General features: G+C 37.9%; 2 protein-coding genes across 2 annotated transcripts; one reads left to right on the top strand and one right to left on the bottom strand.

Moving 5' to 3' along the window:
- Window positions 1–266: 266 nt before the first annotated feature.
- LOC121765381 (ethylene-responsive transcription factor ERF014-like) lies at window positions 267–1226 on the bottom strand. Its single transcript, XM_042161519.1, has one exon. The coding sequence runs from the start codon at window positions 1147–1149 to the stop codon at window positions 496–498; it is 654 nt and encodes a 217-aa protein (XP_042017453.1). The 5' UTR covers window positions 1150–1226; the 3' UTR covers window positions 267–495.
- Window positions 1227–5171: 3945 nt separating this feature from the next.
- On the top strand, window positions 5172–6565 carry LOC121772372. The gene is made up of 3 exons (XM_042169453.1): window positions 5172–5192; window positions 5300–5473; window positions 6023–6565. Exons 1-3 carry the CDS (start codon window positions 5172–5174, stop codon window positions 6563–6565), a joined length of 738 nt encoding a protein of 245 aa, XP_042025387.1.
- Window positions 6566–23072: the final 16507 nt, after the last annotated feature.

The following is a 23072-nucleotide window of genomic DNA, read 5'->3' as shown; positions in this document are numbered from 1 at the left end:
GACATTTTTAATTTTCTTCACCCAATAGATTGGGCTCAAGTCATCACAGAATAAACGTAAACTATTATTGATTATCGAAGAAACCACACAGTCACATTCACAAATCACACACATATAGTAGTAGTATATGATACTATGAAACTTAATTAGAAAAATATTATATGCAGTCAAATTCACTTAAAAAAGAGTCCATAAAACATGTCACTCTATTGCGAATTGAACCCTCGAACAATCAATAAAATTTCCGAAAAAATATACTCCATGTATATTGCATAAATCAACTTAAATCAAACTTTACTTTAAAGAGCCAATAAAACATAGTACTATACTTTTCCGAATTAAACCCCCAAACAATTAATAAAAAATTCAAAAATATATATGTATAATTTGGCCTAAGTCAGTAATGTCTTCATGAAATAAACTGAAGATCATCCAATGAATGAACAAATAAACAACAAATATATATAATAAAGAGAGAAAAAAAGACTCGAATCTTCAACAGAAGCTCCACAGAGGAATATCTCCATCTTCATACGAATAATCCTCCATCATCAAAGGATCAAAAAACACCCCATTAAGCATCTCATTGTACTTCGGGGAATCAAAGTTGTACCACGCGGCCATGCTCGGCTCCTCCATCTGCACCTCATACGGTGCCGCCGCCGCCGAAATCCGGTCGTCTTCTATCCGGCTCGGAGACGATGACGACAGCGAGGGCGACTCGCTCTCGCTCGACGTCGAGCTCGGAGACGGAGGGCTAGGGTTTCGGGAACCTTCTAGAACCCCGGCATTGGCGGCGGCGGCGGCGACTCTCTGTATGGATTTGGGCGACATGTTTTGATCGGTGGTGTTGATGAGATTCTTCGAAGATGAGGGGAAGTTGAGATTGGCGGAGGATCCCTTGAGGCATAGAAGCGCGGCGTCGTAGGCACGCGCCGCCGCCTCCGCCGTGGAGTAGGAGCCGAGCCAAATCCTCGTTTTCTGATTGGGCGCTCTGATCTCGGAAACCCATGATCCCCAGCTTCTCATCCTCACTCCCTTGAATCTCTTATTGCATTGGGGGATTGGGTTTTTCCGCGATGATGACGACGACAACGATGAAGAAGAAGATGATGATGATGTTGAAAGCTTGGTTTCTGTCTTCACCATTTCTGGGAGATGAAGGGTTTTGTGTGTGTGTGTGTGTGTTTTTCTTGTTTTTTCCTAGTTTTGCTGCTTGAAATGGGATAATGGTATTGTGGTGGAAGGAGGGAAGTGGTGATATTTATAGATTATTTTTAATGGGGGGAGATTTAGGGAAAATAATAAAAAAATGTGAGTTTTTGGTCAAGGTTTAGTTAAATGTGACAGATATTTGCCAGTGTTAATTCTGGGATTAATAAAAAGAGAAGAGATGCTTCGTACTTACTTCATATGATAATGACTTTTCTAACCTACATATTAACACTACTACTGTAAGTTTGTAACTTCTAATTAATAGTGTGGTGAAAAGTGTAAACAAAATATAATAGAGAAAGTCAGTGATTTTATATTCCCTCCTTACACAAAAAAACAGTGGCCGACGCAGGTTGAGGAGGTGAGGGGCTTAGAGCACTCACAACCGTGCTCTTGCCAACGAGCACGGTTGTGGGCCTGGTGCCACTATTCATGCCTACTCTTAGGCAAGAGCACAACACCCACAACTGTGCTCTTCCGCAAGGACGAGCACAATTTATTTTAAATAAAATCATTTATATAACATTAAAATTCATTAAAAAAACTAAAATAATATTACAAATTACAAATAAAATAAAAAGGATATAATTAAAATCCTAAAAAATAAAAATTACATAATTAAAATCCTAAAAATTAAAAATTACATAATTAAAATCCTAAAAATTAAAAATTACATAATTAAAATACTAAAAATTAAAAATTACATAATTAAAGCTAAAAATATCCGCGTGGAAGACTACTCATCCGGCGGCACTATCCCCAATTGTTTTTGGAGGCCCAATATCATGGCCTCGTGTGATCGAAGTTGCGAGGGGGTCATAGTTGACCTATCGGCCATATTGAGTTGGGCCAAAAGGGTCCACAACGAGTTGGTGGGGGGTGGAGGTGGCGCATAGGGAACGGGAAAGAGAGCGGGGTCGGGAGCATCGCCGGATGGAGTCGCGGTTCGACGGCGGTTGGCCGCCACCTTCTTCCTTCCTTGCGGTCGGCGTTGGGAACCGCTCGGGCCGGCGTCGGGGATACCCAAGTTAGCTACGGCGAGTTGGCTAACCACGTCTTCGAAGCCGGAGTCGGATAGGGATACCGACCTTGACCGTTTGGAGGAGCCGCTAGAGGAGGATGTTACGCCTCCCCTATACTTCGGATACGACCGCGTCTCCTGCCAAATGTTGAGGTACTTGAACGTCTTGTAGTTCATGGATTGGTAGGTCGACATGGCAGAATTGATGATATCGACCTCGCTCCGGCCGCTCCCCGCCGACCGCTCTTCCTGGAGGTAATACCCCTGGAACTTGTTAATTTCGTCGTTGGCTTGGTAGATGGCATTGTGCATCATACTCTCGTTGCGCTCGATTGTTCCCTCCGGCCAGTTTTCATTGTACCGGCGACAGATGCGCCACCAAAAGTGATCGCCGGATTGGTTCGTGCCAACCTCCGGATCTTCGGAGATTGACAAATACACCTTGAACAATTGCTCCATCTCCGCCGGTGAGTATGGTGTGCGGACAACGCGAGTAGGAGGAGTCGGAGTTTGGGAGGGGACGGTCGACCTCGCTCTAGGCTCGGGTGTCCACCCGTATCGCCCTTCGGGGGCATCTTGGTCGTCGATTAGGTATGGCCGGTAGCCACCCGGAACGCCCGAACTTTGGGTTTGAGGAGGGGCTGAATATTCCGTTTCCGGACTAGGAAACGGTTGTGAACCGAACCACTCGGGGTTCCAACCGTGGGAGTCCGGGGGGGTTATTGTCGTGGCCGGACATTGTTAAGTTTGTTGTATGTGTGGAAGAAAGATTGAGAATGGAGATGAGAGAATGTAGATGAGAATGGAAATGAGAGAATGTAGATGAGAATGGAAATGAGAGAATGTGGTGTGAATTTTTGGGTGTGAAAGTGGAGGTATTTATAGATGAAAATGTGTATTTGTGGGGGAAAAAAATAAAATAAGTGGTAGAAAACGGTAAAAACGGATATATTTTTTTGGGAAGTCGAAAAATATTTTTTTTATTTTTGATCGGTTTTAATTAAAACCGATTTTTTGAAAATAAATAAATAAATTCAAAGGCAACGGCTATGTCGTTGCCCAATCGCAGCACGCCACGTCACCTGCTCGCTGGCACGGACGTGCTCGATGCATCCAGCAGCGCTGTGCCAGCGGCGCGAGCGCAGCGGCGGACGACGTCTTCCGTGCCGCTGGCACGGACGGACGGACGTCGTCCGTCCACCGCTGTGCATGCTCTTAAGCCCCTCCCAAACCATTTTTTTTAATAAATTTCTATTGCAATTTTTTTTAAAAATTTTCGAACCTATAGTCAGCCCTCGCCAAGTTAATAGCTTTGACTTCAAAATTATTAGAGGTTTAATGGAAAGGAGGGGCTGAAAATTAAAATTACAAATAAAAACTTCCCAACAATGGAGTTGAGAAGAGGAAGACGATGAATAGTAAGAGCCATTAAACTTAAATGAATAAAATAATAAAGCAGAAAAAGTACTGCCATATTCCATATTTAAACGGCACTAACTTACAAATAACTTAAATGAATAAAATAATAAAAGTAGAAAAAGTACTGCCATATTCCCTATTTGACGGCAGGTGTTAGGTTTCATGGCAGATATATTAATTAAAAAATTAAAAGGATTTATCTTTATCTAGCCCTACCCCATTCACAGTTTTCCAAACGGCGGAACAAAAAAAATGAAACTTCTCCCACAAATTCCAAAAGAGAATTACTTGTCTTCTCCACAACTTTAATTGGTAGAGTAAGGTCAGTTTTTCCTTTTCTTTTGTCATGGTTTACACAATCACAATGTGTTAGATACTTTAGATTCATAACTTTTATTTACATAGTATTTTGTGATTTATTGAACTAATTTGCTAAATTGCTAATACAGAAGATGGAACGTTACTTTAAAAAAAAATGCAAAGTGGAGGTTCTTCATCTTCTTCAAGTGCTAGAATTGTTGAATCAGTAGAAAATCAGTCTGCAATAGAAGTTGAATTGGATTGGAATGATATTGATGTTGATCCAGGAAAACGAAAGTCAATAGAGGCTTTGATATTGCTATTCGGGATAGAGTACAGAGAGAGTATTTGGTTAAAGGTCCTTGCCAACCAATTGGGAATACATATCCTAAAAAGAAATATGGTATTCAAGAAAGAAGTTTTCAAGATGCTTGGTTTACAAAATTTCCATGGTTAGAGTATAGTGAATCAAAAAATGCAGCCTTTTGCTTTTGGTGCTATCTTTTTAAGCAATCAGATAAAGGAGGTTGATATGCAGAAGATGCTTTTACAAAGACATGCTTTAACAATTGGAAAAATGTACTAGAAAAATTCAATCAACGTGTTGGGGCTGCAAATAGTTGTCACAATAATGCTCGAATTCAGTTTGAAGCTTTTCAAGATCAAAGGCACAGTGTGGCAAATGTATTTCGAGCAAATACTTGTATGGTGGAAGTTGCATATCGTGTTCGGTTGACTGCTTCATTGGATGTGACTCGTTTTCTTTTAAAACAGGGTTTGCCTTTTCGTGGACACGATGAATCAAGTAGTTCTTCAAATCTAGGTAATTTTCTTGAGTTGCTTCAATGGCTTAGTCAACATAATGTCGATGTTTCCAATGTGTTGGGTACAAATGCTCATGCTAATAATCACATGACTTCTCCACGAATTCAAAAGGAATTAGCAAATGCTTGTGCTTCATAAGTCACACTTGCCATAGTCAAAGATATTGGGGATAGAGTTTTCACTATCTTGGTTGATGAGGCTCGAGATGTTTCATTGAAGGAACAAATGAGTGTTGTTTTAAGATACGTAAATAGTGAAGGATATGTGATTGAGCGATTTCTTGGGATTGTACATGTAACTGACACTTGTTCTCGTTCTTTAAAAAATGCCATTGATGCTTTATTATCGAAGCATAATTTATCTCTATCCAGAATGAGAGGTCAAGGATACGATGGAGCTTCAAATATGCGAGGTGAGTTCAATGGATTGAAATCTCTAATATTGCAAGAAAATCCTTATGCCATGTACATCCATTGTTTCTCTCACCAACTCCAATTAATAATTGTTGCTATTACTTAGGGTGTTAGAGTTGTGAAGGATTCTTTTAACTATATCTCTATGATTGTGAATATGGTTGGGGCATCTTGTAAGAGAAAGGATCAACTTAGGAAGTTGCAACATGAAAGATTAGTTGCACAACTTAATGATGAAGAAGTAACTAGTGGAAGAGGTCAAAATCAAGAAACTACTTTGGTAAGACCAGGAGACACTCGTTGGGGCTCACATTACTCTACATTGCTTCGTTTATGCTATATGTGGCCTGTGGTTGAGAAAGTGTTGGAAATTGTTAGAGATGATGCCACTATCCTTGATAATAGAAGAACTACTGAAGGCCTTATCGAAAGGATGAATAATTACGAGTTTGTTTTTACTTTGCACTTGATGAAACACTTACTAGGAACTACAAATGAATTGTCTCATGCCCTACAACAGAAATATCAAAGCATTGTACATGCTATATCATTGATCCAAAGTGTGAAACATCAATTGCAAAGTTTTAGGGATGATGGATGGGAAGCCATGTTAGACCAAACAAATAGATTTTGTGAGTTGCACAATATTTCACAAGTTAATATGGAGGACATCATACCACGCCCTGGTCGAAAAAAGCATGGAGCGGAGTTGATCACAAACTTACATCATTATCGGGTAGAGATTTTTTATCAGGTAATCTAATATTGTTATTCATATTTTTATCGATATATTTACTTGTCATTAACTTATTGTGGTTGCAATGTTAAGGTGGTTGATTTAATTATACAAGAGATGAATAATCGGTTTTCTGAAGCTAGCACCGACTTGCTAAAATGCATAGCGTGTCTTGATCCAAGAAATTCTTTCTCCGAATTCAATGAGCATCAAGTCATTCATATTGCTACTTTATATCCCGAGGACTTCTCTGCGAGCGAATGTTTACATCTTCCACGACAAGTTAGTAATTTTATTGCTAATGTGCGGTGTGATCCTCAATTTGTTGCGCTTAGTGATTTGGGAAGTTTTGCTATGAAAATGGTCAAAACTAAGAAGCATTTAGTTTTTCCATTGGTCTATCGGATTATTGAGTTGACCTTGGTTTTACCTGTTGCTTCTGCTTCTGTTGAGAGTGCATTTTCTGCAATGAAGACTATCAAGACTGATTTGCGAAATCAAATGGGAGACGAGTGGATGAATGACAGTCTAGTTGTGTACATTGAGAAGGATATTTTTTCAACGATTGATAACGAGCCGATCCTGCAGCATTTTCAATCGATGAAAACACGTAGAATTCAATTGCCGCCGCTTTAGCAAACTGTACTATTCTTTTTGTCAAACTTGTTTTGGATTAATTTTATGTATTAGATATTTATTTATTTTTAGAATTTTTATTATTATTATTTTATTATATATATATATATATATATATATATATATATATATAAAATATGTGTGTCCCCTGCCAAGAATTTTTAGTAAAGTCCCTGCCAAAATTTATTCCTGCGTTCGCCACTGACAAAAAATAAGACTAATTTTTCTCTCTTTTGCTTTAAACCCCTATTATTTACTGTAAATTATTTTTATATACCGATGGAGTATATTTATGATTGCATCCATTTTGAAACTTTTGACGTGTGAAAAAGAGAATAAAAAGGGAAATATGCTTCAATTACTAACATGATGGTGAGACAGCTGAGAAATGCTGATTTTTCAAAGAGCAACAGAGTTTTGCTCAGAAAAAGGGTAGACTTTGGCAGTTGAAGCATATGCATTACAATCAGAAACCAACATGGGAAGCTCCTAATAATACTTTTATATCGTGGAATTTAATTTATCTTTCACCATTAAAGAGTTCTTGACTTGGACAACAAGTAATCCCTTCTTACACAATGTTTATAATGTAGTACTACTATGTAAAAGGAATCCGTGCAGTAAGATACAATGAATAAGATTGTCTATAGCTATAGATAGAGAGACAATGCGTCAGTCATTGCTAAGTGGTGGAAAAAAAATATTGAACCTCATTAATTTATTTTAACATCCATCGTTTAAAGAGTTCTTATTTATACGAGTCAAATACAGTGAATAATGTTGTCGGTAAGCGAAGGCAGTGCATCAACAACCATTCATGGCAAGAGATAAGCAAGGAAGGAAGGAAGGAAGATAGAAAACTTTAAGCCGAAGAATTGAGGCAAAACTGTCACGCCGATAACTTTAAAGGTCCAAATTATAGTCTCCGACAACTGAGTTAGTGACCTTGTCCCCCAATTGGAGCGAGTAACTTTTACCCACTTAAAAGACACTAACTCTAAGTAACAATATAGACATACTACTTTTACCGTCACCTAAAAATAGAAATTTTTGAAACGGTACAAATTTTAATGCTAAATTATTAAAATAATAGAGATAGAATGAAAAATTTATTAGTAGAAAATGGGTCTCACCTCGTTGGAGTGAATGAAATTTTCTTTAAAATGGGAGTTTTCATTTTTAGGGAACGGACCAAAAAAGGAAAAAAATTCTATTTATAGAAGAAAAAATTTCTATTTTTTTGGAGATGGATAAAGTAAAATTTATATACTCAGTAAGTTAATAGATTTTAGATTTTATAGTAATTTTTATATAACCATCTAGAATCTTAGAAAAATCACCTGTAAAAAGACTTGGTAATAACATGAAAAAAATTACCATTAAGTGGAGAATGGAGACATTTGATCACATGGGGTAGGGATATATTTTAATGGAGATTTAGGGTAACATATCTTAGACCAAGTACTTAATAATAATAATGCGCTATAATTCATGGCAATATATGTGTATATTCTACCAGTGAAGAATAATGAATGAGAGAAACTTAGGATTCTGTTCAAGAGCAGCTTCCAGGATTTTGCAGGATGCTTATGGGGGAGTGTGCTTCTCAGTTGTCTGAACATAATCCATCACCAAATATTCATTAAATATGAATTAAATAAAACAATGAATATTTATTTTACTTTTTAGTACGTGTTTTGTTGTCTAAACATAGTATTGATACATTATTTTTCTTTAACCATTTGCAGGGAAAAAAACACAGCTGGTGCTTTTCTGTCATCAAGAAACTCCTCAAAACGCGTTTCTCTCTCATCCTCTCCCACTCTCTCTAAAACCAAATTTGAAATATTTACAAAGTCTATTCAATCCGATAGTGCGAGTCTAAATTTTTTTCGACTAAAATATAAAAAATGTATATGAATTGAGAAAATTAGTGGAATTTGAGTTTTAACTAACAACATTTTCCACTATTAATATATTTCCAATATTTTTATTTATATTTTTACTATTTTATTAATTTTAAATTAAATTTTGTGTAGAAAAGGGATTATGTCATTTTATAATGAAATAATGAGAAACTTAATTTACAGAAATGGGACATATTTATTAAAATTGAAATAAGATTTTGTAATGGTGTATGAATCGTATTATTATCGATCAAATAATGAAATGGGATATTTATTGAATGACGGAGAAGTAATATTTTGCAGAGAATATAACTGAATTTGTAGTGGTATTCAAATATCAAATGGAGTATTAGAAGGATTATGCTTTATTTTATTATTTATTTTGAGTGTTTAACATTTTTAGGGAATCTGATTCGATTCTATTTGAGGTACGGTTTATGACTTATTCAATAAAAAAGTGGAAAAAGAAAACGGCTTTTTTGCTTTGGGAAAAGCGATTAGACACATGAAATTATGTGTGATTCATGACAGGAGCAGCTTCGGAAATTGTGGCTGACGATTTTTTTAAGGTTTCATCTTTAACAAAAAAATAATAATTTGATGCAAATAAAATTAGTAATATTAAGAGGCTCGATTATTTACTTGAACGCGAATTGAAATTTTATCATTTTTAGATCAATTTCATCATTTTTATTTTGATGCATGGACTAGGAAAGACTTTATATTATTATATGGTGCTTTCGAACTACTAACAATTCAAGAAATATTGGGTTTAATCAATTCCATTGTTGAATTTTGTGGCATGTATGTGTTGCAATTTATTTATTTTTATGATATATAATTAATTATCAATATATATAATTATCTATAACACAGCTAGCCTAGAAATAACTTAGGAACTAGTACTATATATGATGCACTAGTGTTTATTATGATCTCATGTTTCAATCAAACACAAAGTTGCATATACAACGTTGGTATCAACAAATTAATTTTTTTATTAATATACTTATATGAGAATGTAACTTTCTAAACTTTCTAGCTTTCTTATTCTTAAGTTCTTTTTAGGTATTTTTTTCCTAATTTCATAATTCCTACATACTATTCACTTATTTATAATTTTTATTACTTTATTAGAATACAAACTGTATTTAGTTCCTTCATTAATAATTAAATTTCGAAATAAGTAAACTCTCACCAATTATATTCTTAAGATAATACTCCATCCGTCCCAACTAAGTTGACACAAAACTTTTGGGCACGAAGGTTAAGAAATTGTGTCAAAAAGTACTCCATGAAATAAAAATAATAAAGTAGAAAAGATAAAGAGAGAGTAAAGTAAATGATGAAATAAAGTAAAAGTGATTGAATGTTTTGTTTTTTGCTAAAAAATGAAATGACTCAACTTTATTGGGACATCCAAAAAAGAAATACAAATCAATTTAGTTGGGACGGAGGGAGTATATAAAAAAAAGTTATAGTTACAAAAGATAACATACATAAACAGAATGTGTATGTTAATTTGTAATCATAGAAAACGAATTCAAATCTATTTTTATACCGATAAAAAAATTCAGTAAATAATAAATTCAGACTGAAAATATGTAAAATACTAGAATACGACCAAAAATTATTTTCATTTAATATTTTTTTTTACCATCATCACTATCATACTTATTATTTTGGTTAATGGGGATTGAGTAGGATATGATGTGTTAATGCCGCGTGAATTGAAGATTTGTCAATCAAATTGCCGGAAATCCCTCTTCGAAAATATTGGACTATAGTCTTTGTGAGTGAGACGTGAACAAGTATTTTTCATGTCATTATCATATATAGTGATATATCACATTGAATATAATTTTGGATTACGTAATTTGTATAGGTCTACACATTTTAAACTTTTTTATCATACATTCCTATTGTATGTTTGATATTTTTGTCTTTAGTGGAAAAAAGAAAACATAGTTGGATTTGGATATATTTTGATTTTTGAAAATTGCAGCCAAATTGTAGAATTGTTAGAAATTTAGCCAGGTACTTGTTTAAGAAATTAAGAATCAAAATACTAATGCATTTTAAACTTCTATAGCCGTATTGAAGTTAAAAGAATAAAATAACAAATTAGTAGAGTCGGTGAAACCCTTTTTTTCTGCAAAAAAAATTACGCAAAAAAAATTATAAGGTCAATGGGTTTTTATATATTTGCCATTTTAAATTTGTATAATGCGGGAAATTAAAGAATGCGAATGAATTGCATTAACTCACACAAAAATCATTCTCTCACAAGTCAAAATATAAGAAAGGAAATAATATAACGTGTATGTTTAGCATATGAAATTTATAGTTCCCAATTATGATATCTATGATGTATTAATAAAGTAATTTAGCCATATATAGGAGCATTTTATTGGATTTTCCCATGTATATATATGAAAAAATTTAATGTTATGATTGGAAGATATTCAACTATTTAATTAATCACCCTAGTGTGCCGTGTGCGCGCTTGAATTATACCTTTAATTTTAAATGAAAATAAAATGCCCAAACATTAATTATAAATTACTAAATTATCAAATGAACTCATAATTATGTGTGTACAAAGCATGTTGTATTCATACTAAATAGCCAGGTTTAGTTATTCAAAATCTTACTTAAGGTTAAGTATACTTTTCTTTTCTGGTGTTGAAAAAAAATGAAGGAATACAGCCCTCTCTCTCATATCGGTACAAATGGGAAAGCAAGCTATTACTAGTTAATAACATTAATGTTCAATTTCCAAGGCAAATTAAGTAGAATAAAATAGTGAATAATTGACCGATGGCGGCTTATACAATATGAATAGCATTTAGTAATTAAACGTGTTCTTTATTTCATTTGGTGGCTTATACATTACGAATAGTAGTATTTAGTGACTAAACGTTTTCTTCAATTCATTTCATCATTATAATTGAATAAGCCGATGAGGTATAGTTCAAATACAATGTTGATTGTTGATACATGAACTGACATTACCTAGCCAATTTACATTCACAATAATTTGAATTTGACATTATAACCAATATTTGGACTGAACTAAATGTCACAAAGTTTTTGTTACGAACCTTAATAATTTATGGCGATTATGAAAAACAATTAGTATATGGTTTATATATTAAATGAGTTCTACGTTTTTATATTTGATCAATAGTGTTGGCCCTTTTATTGAGAGCTCGAACGATTTGGAGTGGTAACTTTTGGAAACGTATTCATGACCAAATAGGACTCTTGGTAGTCGACTCGAAGTGGAGACCCCCATAGTGGTGGCCGCAACCAATGAGAACTCAGAATGATGGTCCGGTAAAGAATCAACCATGATCTACACAGACTGAATCAATTGTAGTGGAGTGTAATGTCCCACGTTTATTGTAAAGTAGGCAATCGATGCATGGTTTAAAGATCAAATTGAATCTCTCTCATTGGCACTAATCATTTAAGATGAGTTCTTGTATTTGGTTTGTAATAATTGTGGTGACTCACAAATTTATAGTATATCGAATCTAATCAAAGTCCAAAGAGTTGTGGTCAGACAAAAAATTAATTGGGAGCAATGAGAAACTCGGAGTGATGGCTTGATAAAAAACCCGTCAGAACCAACAGAATTCGGAGGGTGGTCTGCCAAAGAACCAGCCATGAACAACAAGGACGTTGTTCCTGAAGAGGAGTCGATCGTTACAAAGTGTAACGTCCTGCATTAGTTTTATGGCAATTGATATGGGAATTAGGATTATAAATCAAATGTAATCTCGCTCATCGAGACTAGCATTTTTAGATGTGTTCTCATGTTTGGTCTATAAATGATTCTAGTAACCCGAAAACTGATACTCCATGTTTAATTCGTAGGCGAGGATCCACAAAGAGTAAGCTCCAGGGGTGTTAAACCCCACCAAACACATTTTTTATAAAACCGTTAAAAAATTGTCCTTATTTTTTTTTTGAATCAATACGTAAAAGACTCATGACCAAATCATATTGTACAAAACTTACATTATCGAAATATCATACTCAGAATTGAAAAAAAAACTTATCTATAAGTTCAAGTTTTTTGTAATCCAACAATTCACTATTTTCACTATAATCTATGAATAAATTTATTTCATTATACTATCAATGACCCAAGAATCCCACGAAAGATACGTAAATTGTTAATAGGTGTAAGTTTGTAGACTTGTAGTAGTATGTACTCGTGTGGAAGGAAAGGACAACTCAAAATGTCATACCGTAGGTAGCATTTATTAATGAAAATGAGAGTTTTTTTAACGATGAAGATTCAAAGCCAGTTATTTGTGTCAAAGATACCGAATTCAATACTTGCCAAAGGAAGAAGAGTTATTAGTGGAGAAAGATATATAATTGATAGGCAATTAATGTGTAATACATAGCCATAGAATAGATTGATCTATTACCAAAATTACATTGTAATCTTCTCTACAAAAAGTAGAAGAAACCGTGACTTTATACACATTGAAATACAAGCCTTTCATCTTCTCCCAAAGCTTTCTCACTTAGAATTGCTCTATGCATCGCCTAACTCTCGATTACCATCTTTGAGATGGTATCAGAGCAGGTTTATCTGGGCTTGAGACTCAGAAAAATTTCATCACAGTCTCGTATACCTTTCCCGACCCTTTGAAACCTGCGAAAAACACAACCAAAATGTCAGAATCAGACAGTCCTCCAAAAACCAACACAGCCGTAACCCTCTCGGCAGAACAGTTTGCCGAGTTTATGAGACTGAGTATGTCTCAGAAACATCAAAACAACCAGCCTTCATCCATCGAATCACTAGGCGAGGTGCGCCTAGCAGAGAAGCTCAACGGGGATAACTACCCGCTATGGGCTAAACTGATGAGTCGAGGGATCCGAGGGAAGGGTCTGGCTTCTCACATTAATGGAGTTACAGATCCCCCCCTCCGACGGACCCAACCTACAACCGATGGCAGCAGCGGGACGATTGCTGCTTCAATTGGATCATAAGCAACATTGACGCCAGCCTCGTAAACGAGGTGTCCCAGTACGAGACGGCTTATGACTTATGGGAGAGTCTAGCCACCACGTATGGAAGCGGCGCCGATTTGTTTCAGATTTCAGACCTGCACAGACAGGCATATAACATTAAACAAGGTGAATCAACACTCGAGAACCTATGGCAGAAATTACAAGACCTCTGGATATCGATTGATACCCGGGATCCAAACCCAATGGACACTCCATCAAGCATCGAAAAGTACAATCAGAACACACAAAGACACCGATTGTACCAATTCATGTGGGCACTGGACGACAACAGATACGGCAAGATAAAGAGGGAAATCCTCAATATGGATCCAATACCAACAGCAAGGAAAGCATATGGATTAGTCAGAAGGGAGTTGGTCAATGAAAAATTACTCAATCCAGAGACAAAGGAATCCGGAATTGGAGTAGGGCTTGCAGTACACGACCGAAATCGAGCACTCCCACCACAGTACCACCATCCCCAATCGAGGAACCCTAATTACCTGAAGGATGAGGACAAAAGCCAGTTAGTATACAGTCACTGCGGAGGAAAGAAACACACGAAAGAAACGTGTTTCCACATCCATGGGTCCCGGAGTGGTGGGAAGAGATGAAGAAGGCGAGACAAGCCTGAAATACGGGCCGAACCGGTGGAAACAGGGGAGGCGGGAGAGCCTCAGCAGCTATCGCTCAGGACCGCGCCTCCTACGCCGAAAATGCTCCGACGGGTGGCAGCGGCAGCGGCGGCATCCCCGGAGACAACGGTCAAGTCAGAGCCGAGGAGAAGACCCCAACCGCAGCCGTATCCATAGCACGAACATGGTCCAAAGGTAATTCAGGGGAGAATGGCGCTCTCACCGGCGATTTCGCCGACGGTATCGGCGAAAGAAGGATAAACGACGCGGCTAGGGTTCCCACACATGGAAGGGGAGAGGCGGCTAGGGTTCCATTACAAAGCCCTAAATTCGACCAATTCCCTAAAACCCGAAATTCCACCCCAAGAAAACCAAATATTCTATTCCAGCCCCCTCCCATAAACTATACCCAAATTCCACCCCCGAAACCGAAGTATTTCCAAACTGACCCCCGATCAGTTCAAACCCTACACATTGACCCCCACACTTCAAATATATTACACCAAACACCCCACATAAATGAAACCTCCAGAAAATCACCCCAAACTTCCACAAATTTTCGAAATGACCCCTCAGTTGCACAAACATTACAAATTGCACCCCACTTTTCCAAAAACATCACCCTTCAGCCAACTATACCCTGTCGAAACTCCTTCGAAGCCTTAGCCTGTTCCTCGACGTCTGATTCTGGTCCTAAAGACACTCACTGGATCTTTGACTGTGGGGCAACCGATACCATTTCGTTTGAAGCCTCAGACTTTGTATCTATTGCCACATCCAAAAAATCTCATGTCCAAACCGCCAGTGGGGACCTTGCCCGCGTCATGGGAGCAGGCTCAATAAATATTTCGCCAACTCTGCGCCTCTCTAACTGTCTTTTTGTTCCGTCTTTATCTCATAAGTTGTTATCTATTAGTCATGTGACTAGAGAATTGAACTGCAAATTACTAATGCAGCCTCGATTTTGCATGTTACAGGATATCAAGACGGGGACGATAGTTGGGCGTGGCACTGAGCGAAGCTGTCACGACCGAGGTTAGCTAAGGATAGCATAACTCGGGGAAACGTGACTAGGGGGATTAAAAGAAGCGGGGATAGAATTTAGGGGAAAAAGAAAAGAAAATACTAAGGCCAAGTGGAACGAGACACACAAATTAACGTCAAAATAGAGAAATACTTATAACAAAATACACTTGATCATGCAAGATCGAGTGGTTGTTCATACAAGTTATGATTATCAGAGTCAAACATAAAGTAGGCACTGCCTCTTAACCGACACAGCGGAAGCAAAAGAACGCGGTCCATGTGTGGAGACATGAACCTCCGAGAGTTTTATTCTTAATTAGCTACTAGCTTGCACTCCACAGCACTTGTTCCTCCCCCTTTTTACGACTCAACCTGCACATTTAGAAATATATGCAGGGCTGAGTACAAAAGTACTCAGTGAACACATTGCCGAAAAAAAATACAAGTATACATTTGAAAATATTGTCAAGCCATCGTCACAGTAACACTCGGGGGTTTTATTGAAAAGACCCGAGCTTACTAAAAATATTCACATTGAACTGCAGTCCCTTTTTCCGGTATTTTGCCATATCTGATCACATTGTGCTGTCGAGATGGTGTTCTCGCACGGTCACCTTCTCTGCCCATCATGTCAGAGGTTTCCATGTGCCGGGAAGGTGGCCACCTTCCACGGTCACCTTCTCTGCCGTTCACGGTCAGAGGATTCCCGTGTACACTAGTCCGAGCGGGGACACCACCCTCACCGGGACCCGAATTCGACTTATATATCATCATTCATAATTCCCTTGGCCGTAGCCAACAGATAGGCATCATACACAAAACATTTATGGCAAGACAACATCATTAAGCATCACGAACATGTGTTCGTGTTTTCATAAAATACGATTTGTATTTTTAGTATAAGAAAGCTCACCTCGTTCGCTTAGTTCCCTCAACTTGATTCTTTCGTTCCGACTTTACTTGCGAACGTACCCTTTTTAAAACATCACAATAGGAAAAGTACTAATTTAGTTTTAAACTAACTAATTAAATGAAAAAAAACCCAAGGTTTAACTTTATTATTAAAGTTATTATTAAAGTTATTATTATTATTATTATTATTATTATTAGAAATTTCCCCAAAATTTACACCATCTATTGCTACTTCGTTTGCTAATTCGGTTCCAACTAAAATTGGCGTTCTATACTTTATTCATTATTCTTACAAAAATAGCACTTGGGCCACAACTAATTATTTTAACTAACCTAATCATTTCATTCTTATGCCCAAAATTTAAATTATTCGAAAATTGGGCCTTTCCTTAATTATTTACTGCTAGGAAAATTAGGCCCAGATTCAACTCTATTTCTAGGCCCAAACATTTTAAACATTAGCAAAAAGAAAAGAACCCACTAACCCTAAAACATTCTCCTCCTTCCTCATTTTAAACAAAAGAGCAGCAGCAGCTCTCTCTCTCTCTCTCTCTCGCCTGGACTTCCCGCCGCCAGCCTCTCCGCCGCCGCTCGCCAGCTCCGTCGCTCCGGCGGATCTTCTCTCTCCAGCTGCTCCTCTCTCCACTCTCTCACTCTCTCCATCTTCTCTCCTCTCTCAGCCTCCCGCCGCCAGCCTCTCCCGTTCCAGTTTCGCCGCCGCCGCCACTGTGCATGCACAGGCGGCGGCTTCACCGCCCTCTTTCCGGGAGTTCGCCGTCTGCATGTTCCCTCTCTCCCTGTTCAGATCCGTCACACCGCCACCACCGCTTCGGGTCCGCCGTCGCAGCCCCGCCGCCGTCGCCGAGAACCCCCAGCCGCCGACGCTGCTTCTCGCCCGGTAGAGTGGTTCGTTCATCCTTCCTCTCTTTTCATTATTATCTATTTTTATTATTGTAAATATCTTTGTTAATTACATTCTTTTGATAAAACTTTGTTAATCATATTCCAAAATTTTTTTTTTTTCCAGATTCAAGGAATAAAAAGGGCAGATGTGTTGCTATTTATTTATTTTTATTTATTATTTTATTTTTTTTGTGGCTGCCATCGATGTCGACGGAGTGCCGAGCTCGATGCCGGAAGTTCTTCGACAGATTCCTTTATCGTTACAAGCTAAGTTCATATTATCCTTTGAGAATTTGCTATTCTTATGTTCTTGGAATGCTATGGATACTATGTCCCTGCTAAATTGTTCATATGAAATGCCTATAATTGCTAAATTGGTGTTCTACAAAAAAAATGGATGCTAAGTTCATATATTGGCAGAGACATGCTTGGCAATATGTTGTAATATGTGAAAGAAAGAGAGGTATTAGATGGTACTTACTTTTGTGGTGTGAAGAAGAGAATAAGTGGTTGCTTTTAGACTTTGTCCTCTATGAGGTGGACGTCCGGTGGAGGGATTCTTGCTGCCTTTGGAGAGGAGATAATTTTGGTATGAGGTGGGGCAAGTGAAAGGGATGGATCATGGATTTTATTTAGGATGAGGAAACAAGTTGCAGACAAAAATCATATCTCACAAAATTCTCCTGGCACTTGAGAGATATGGTTGCATGATACAACATTAATTGCTGCATTAAATGCTATTGAAAAAGAATGATCCTCTAGGATTGTATTGCTGTAAAAGAATGATCTTCTAGGATTTGTATTAGATTTCGTATCTGCTTTGTCTTGCATTACTTACTAAAAATTTGTTTATTATTGTTTATTTGGTGTAGGAAAGAACCCGTTTCAAGCTCGCAGCTGACCGCGTAGTAGTTCCCGATCTTCTTTAGAACGAAAGATGGATTAAATTTTGTTGAAATTTCATGGATGTATCGGACATTATTATTATTTTGATTTTGGGCTCTTATTTATTTATTTAAATTAATATTCTTATAGGTGTAATATATTTACGTTTACTAACGTTAAACAAACAACAACGACAATCTATCGTAGTTTGGATTTAATCACATAAAAGTTACTTACTTAGATAATCGAGTTAAAAATTATAGTCTCTTAATAATATCGGCTTAGCGGGTCGTTACAGAAGCGGACTGTATTATGTGGACGAGATAGCCCAACAGAGTGCTGCAATGATGCTGACTCCCGGACCGACAGACAGACAGGCTTGGCTTTGGCATCGTCGGTTAGGACACCCATCTTTGGGATATTTCCGTCTTCTTTTTCCTAAATTAGTTAAATCCTTGAACTCTTTTAATTGTGACACTTGTGTGTTGGCCAAAAACCATAGACATTCTTTCAAGTTAAACAATACGAGAGTAAAATCTCCTTTTGCTTTAGTACACTCTGATGTTTGGGGTCCTGCTCCTATCACTGGCGGGCAAGTTTTTTGATATTTTGTACTTTTTATTGATGACTATTCCCGCATGACCTGGATCTATTTTTTGAAAAATAAAAATGAAGTGTTTGATAAGTTTGTTGATTTCTATAACCTTATTCAAACACAGTATAAATACACCATCCAGACCCTTAGATCAGACAATGGGGGGGAATTTGTCAACAATAAAATGCAAGAATTTTTTAGGACAAAGGGATTAGTCCACCAAACCACGTGTGCTTACAATCCAGAACAAAATGGGAAGAAGGCAAAATACGCAGTATCCAATATTGCGCAATGTCACCTATCAGAAATGGCCCGGGCCTTCGAGACGGCTTTATATGAGGAAGAAGATATCCCACAATCATTTGAGGAGGCAAGCAAACACAAACACTGGAGAGAAGCTATGAAGAAAGAAATAGACGCTCTAGTCAAGAATGGCACATGGGAGAAATGTACGCTGCCAAAAAGAAAAAAACCAGTTGGATGCCGGTGGATATTCACCATAAAAAGAAGAGCAGATGGTTCAATCGAGAGATACAAGGCGAGACTCATGGCAAAAGGATACACCCAAGTATATGGAGTGGATTATGAAGAGACCTTCTCCCCGTGGCTAAAATGGAGACTGTGCGGGCACTACTATCTGTAGCAGCATGCAAAGACTGGAACCAACACCAATTTGATGTGACGAATGCCTTCCTACATGGAGAACTAGAACAAAACAAGGAAGTATACATGGAAGTCCCACCAGGCTTTGCCGGAGAATTTGGAGAAGGAGAAGTTTGTCGTCTGCGGAAAACCTTGTACGGGTTAAAGCAGTCTCCCCGGGTCTGGTTCGGCCGGTTCTGTCAAGCCATGTTCAAGCACGGATTTCAACAAAGCCAGTCTGATCACACACTCTTTACAAAACGGAGAGACAATAAGGTAACATGTCTGATTATTTATGTTGATGACATGATTATCACTGGAGATGATATAGAGGAAATTCAGAAGTTGAAAGAAAATCTGTTCAAGGAATTTGAGATGAAAGATTTAGGGGCACTGAAGTACTTCTTGGGAATAGAAGTGTTGAGATCCAAGCACGGAATATTCTTAAGGCAGAAGAAGTATGTCCTAGACCTGTTAGCTGAAACCGGTCTCCTCGAATGCAAGCCAGCTGATACTCCGATGATTCCCAACCATGGTTTGAAGTTAGAGGAAGGAGTGGAACTCACTGACAGAGAGAGATACCAACGACTGGTTGGAAAACTCATTTATCTCTCACATACTAGACTCGACATTGCATATGCCGTTGGCATTGTGAGCCAGTTCATGCACAAACCTCAGGTTAATCACATGGAAGCCGCGTTAAGGATCGTGCGGTACTTGAAAGGCACTGTAGGATATGGAGTATTCCTAGCAAAGAAAGAAGACTTGGAGATTGTGCGGTACTTGGAATATTCTTAAGGCAGAAGAAGTATGTCCTAGACCTGTTAGCTGAAACCGGTCTCCTCGAATGCAAGCCAGCTGATACTCCGATGATTCCCAACCATGGTTTGAAGTTAGAGGAAGGAGTGGAACTCACTGACAGAGAGAGATACCAACGACTGGTTGGAAAACTCATTTATCTCTCACATACTAGACTCGACATTGCATATGCCGTTGGCATTGTGAGCCAGTTCATGCACAAACCTCAGGTTAATCACATGGAAGCCGCGTTAAGGATCGTGCGGTACTTGAAAGGCACTGTAGGATATGGAGTATTCCTAGCAAAGAAAGAAGACTTGGAGATTGATGGATACACTGATGCTGACTGGGCAAGCAATCCGGTGGATAGAAAATCTACAGGATGCTACTTCACCTTCATAGGGGGAAACTTGGTTACGTGGAGGAGTAAAAAACAAAATGTAGTAGCTCTATCTAGTGCCGAGGCCGAGTTCCGAGGAATGAAAAGTGGACTCATGGAAATCCTATGGCTAAGAAGGTTACTTACAGAAATTGGCTTCCCACCTACTCGAAAGAGTCAATTGTTCTGCGACAACAAGGCTGCGATTAGCATTTCAGAAAACCCAGTACAACATGACAGAACAAAACATGTGGAAGTTGATCGGCACTTCATCAAGGAAAAACTGGAATGAGGGATTATTGAGTTCCCATTTGTCCATTCGGAAGAGCAACTTGCTGACATATTAACCAAGGCTGTTCACCCAAAGGTCTTTAAAGAAGTATTGGCCAAGTTAAGCATTGGAGATACCATTGCTCAACTTGAGGGAGAGTGTCAAAGATACCGAATTCAATACTTGCCAAAGGAAGAAGAGTCATTAGTGGAGAAAGATATGTAATTGATAGGCAATTAATGTGTAATACATAGCCCTAGAATAGATTGATCTATTACCAAAATTACATTGTAATCTTCTCTACGTAAAGGAGAAGAAACCGTGACTTTATACACATTGAAATACAAGCCTTTCATCTTCTCCCAAAGCTTTCTCACTTAGAATTGCTCTATGCATCGCCTAACTCTCGATTACCATCTTTGAGAATTTGGACCAAATATATGTTGCAGCAACTGCATTTACCCCATAAATGTTCAATCTATGCGTTTTCTTTTCTTAAATTTAGGGCTTTGAGTCTTGGAGTTAGTAGGCAGTTCCATCCACCCATGTGTTCTTGTAATTCTCTAGGAAGTATACGTGTTCTTCGACGAGTCCATAAACATGGTGACAATCGAAACAATATACCGAAAGAGCAACTCACTAACTTGAGTATGTGTTGTCATGCTAGTTTACTGCGTCCACATTGTGTGTGTGTGTGTGTTTTTCTAATTTTAAGAGGATCTGTATTGGTTTCCAATCGATCTCCATTATCACACAAATATCCGACCGATTAAATGGAGGGAAAATGTTTGACTATTGTGCTTAATCATCCGCCTTGTGTGTGATATATAATACTATTGGAATCTTGAATTTAAGATGTCCGGTCAACGAAGTTTGACCAATAATAAATGTGATAAGACATTTAATTCTTAGAAATTAAATGATATAATGTCGATCTACGTTCCGCTTAGATGATCGTAGTATATTCACTTTCTCAAATCCGATTCCCGGTGAGTGAGAAAAAGTGGAATAAAGTTAGTCACATTGTAGCTTTTGATAAAGCTATGAGATTAAAGCTTAGGGAGTAATTAACTAGTGTTAATTATCTCACATAGGAGATGAGACACATCTTTTAATGTGTATTTATTAAGTGACTTTACTACACTTAATAATTATAGTGGGCTAAGATGGGTTGAAGAAGCCCACACCCGCGCGCCGAGCCGAGCCGAGCCGTGCTCATGCTCTTTGGATCTTGGCAATTGGTCTTTGGGTGATTTTTAGGCTTGGTGCTTGGGCTTGTCCCTGGACCCAAGCTTAATGTTTTGGACCAACGCTTGGTCAACCTGCATATGCAAATGATTGAACAACTTGGCACGCTGCGACTTGATCGACAACTTGATCAACTCGGCATGCAACGGCTTGATCAGCTGGGTTGACAGCAACTTGATCAAGCCACGTAGTGAAGTCCACACGCGACGGATGAACTGGGCGTGTACAACGTCCAGGTTCATCGTCGACCACTCCTGCTTTCATATTCGTAACGGCTGGGGGTTACAGCTACACCATGATGAGCCATGATGACTACCATCAAGGCTGAGATAACCCCTGCAGTGGACTAGGTCTATAAATAGGCTAGTCATTCATTGCATCAAAGAAATTAGAACATACACACAAGCATCATACTCTCTCTGCATAGTCTTTCTTCTCGAAGCTCTGCCCTCTCCTCTTCCAGTTCGCCGGAGCTCTGCTGATAGCGGTGCTGCTTCACCAGAGACGTTGTCGTTTTATCTTTGGGGACGACACGCCAAACCGAGAGCACTACCGGGGCGTATCTCGTCTTGCAGAAAGAGGACTTTCCTCGACTCGGCTAAGTTTGATTTACTATTTCGATTTCATTGTATCTTTTTTCAGTTTTTGAGTTCTTTCTTCTTGAGTTGTATTACGCCTGGTTCTGTGTATCTCTTGTAATTCCAGTCATTCCACCAACAAATACAAATACCACTACCATTTGGTACTTCTCGTGGAAATTGGAATATTAGTAGGTGGTGTTCGGTTTGCAAGATAAAATAATACTAAGATACAATCTAGGATTAAGGTGTGAGATTATTTTAGTCATAGGGGGTTAGCTATGACTAATTATCTCATGATTATCCATCTAGGATTGAGTTGTGGGGTTGAATATCATGAACCAAACACACAACAAATTTAATCCCGGATACAATCTTGCAAACCGAACACCCCCGTACTGTAATGGTATCGTTTTCTTTGAACGTAGCTAATTTTTTCATAAAATAGTGAGTACTAGTATTTATTTATCCAAAATATTGTACGTATTGAAATATAAGGAAATACTCGTAATTAATATGGGTGGGCTGTTAAGTATTATGGCCCAAACAAGAGCTTACAGGCCCAATATAACATAAGCAAATGCAAACTGATTTCGAACTTTTTTTTTAGAAATGGTTTATTATTAATTGTTTTGCATACATGTTTAATGATTTTATCAATTTTAGTTATCTACTGAATAAAATATAAAAC

The sequence above is a fragment of the Salvia splendens genome, chromosome 2, assembly GCF_004379255.2.
Source record: "Salvia splendens isolate huo1 chromosome 2, SspV2, whole genome shotgun sequence".
NCBI classification, from domain to species: Eukaryota; Viridiplantae; Streptophyta; class Magnoliopsida; order Lamiales; family Lamiaceae; genus Salvia; species Salvia splendens.
The sequence above is the reverse complement of the archived record's forward strand: the minus strand, read 5'-3'. Positions and strand labels throughout refer to the sequence as shown.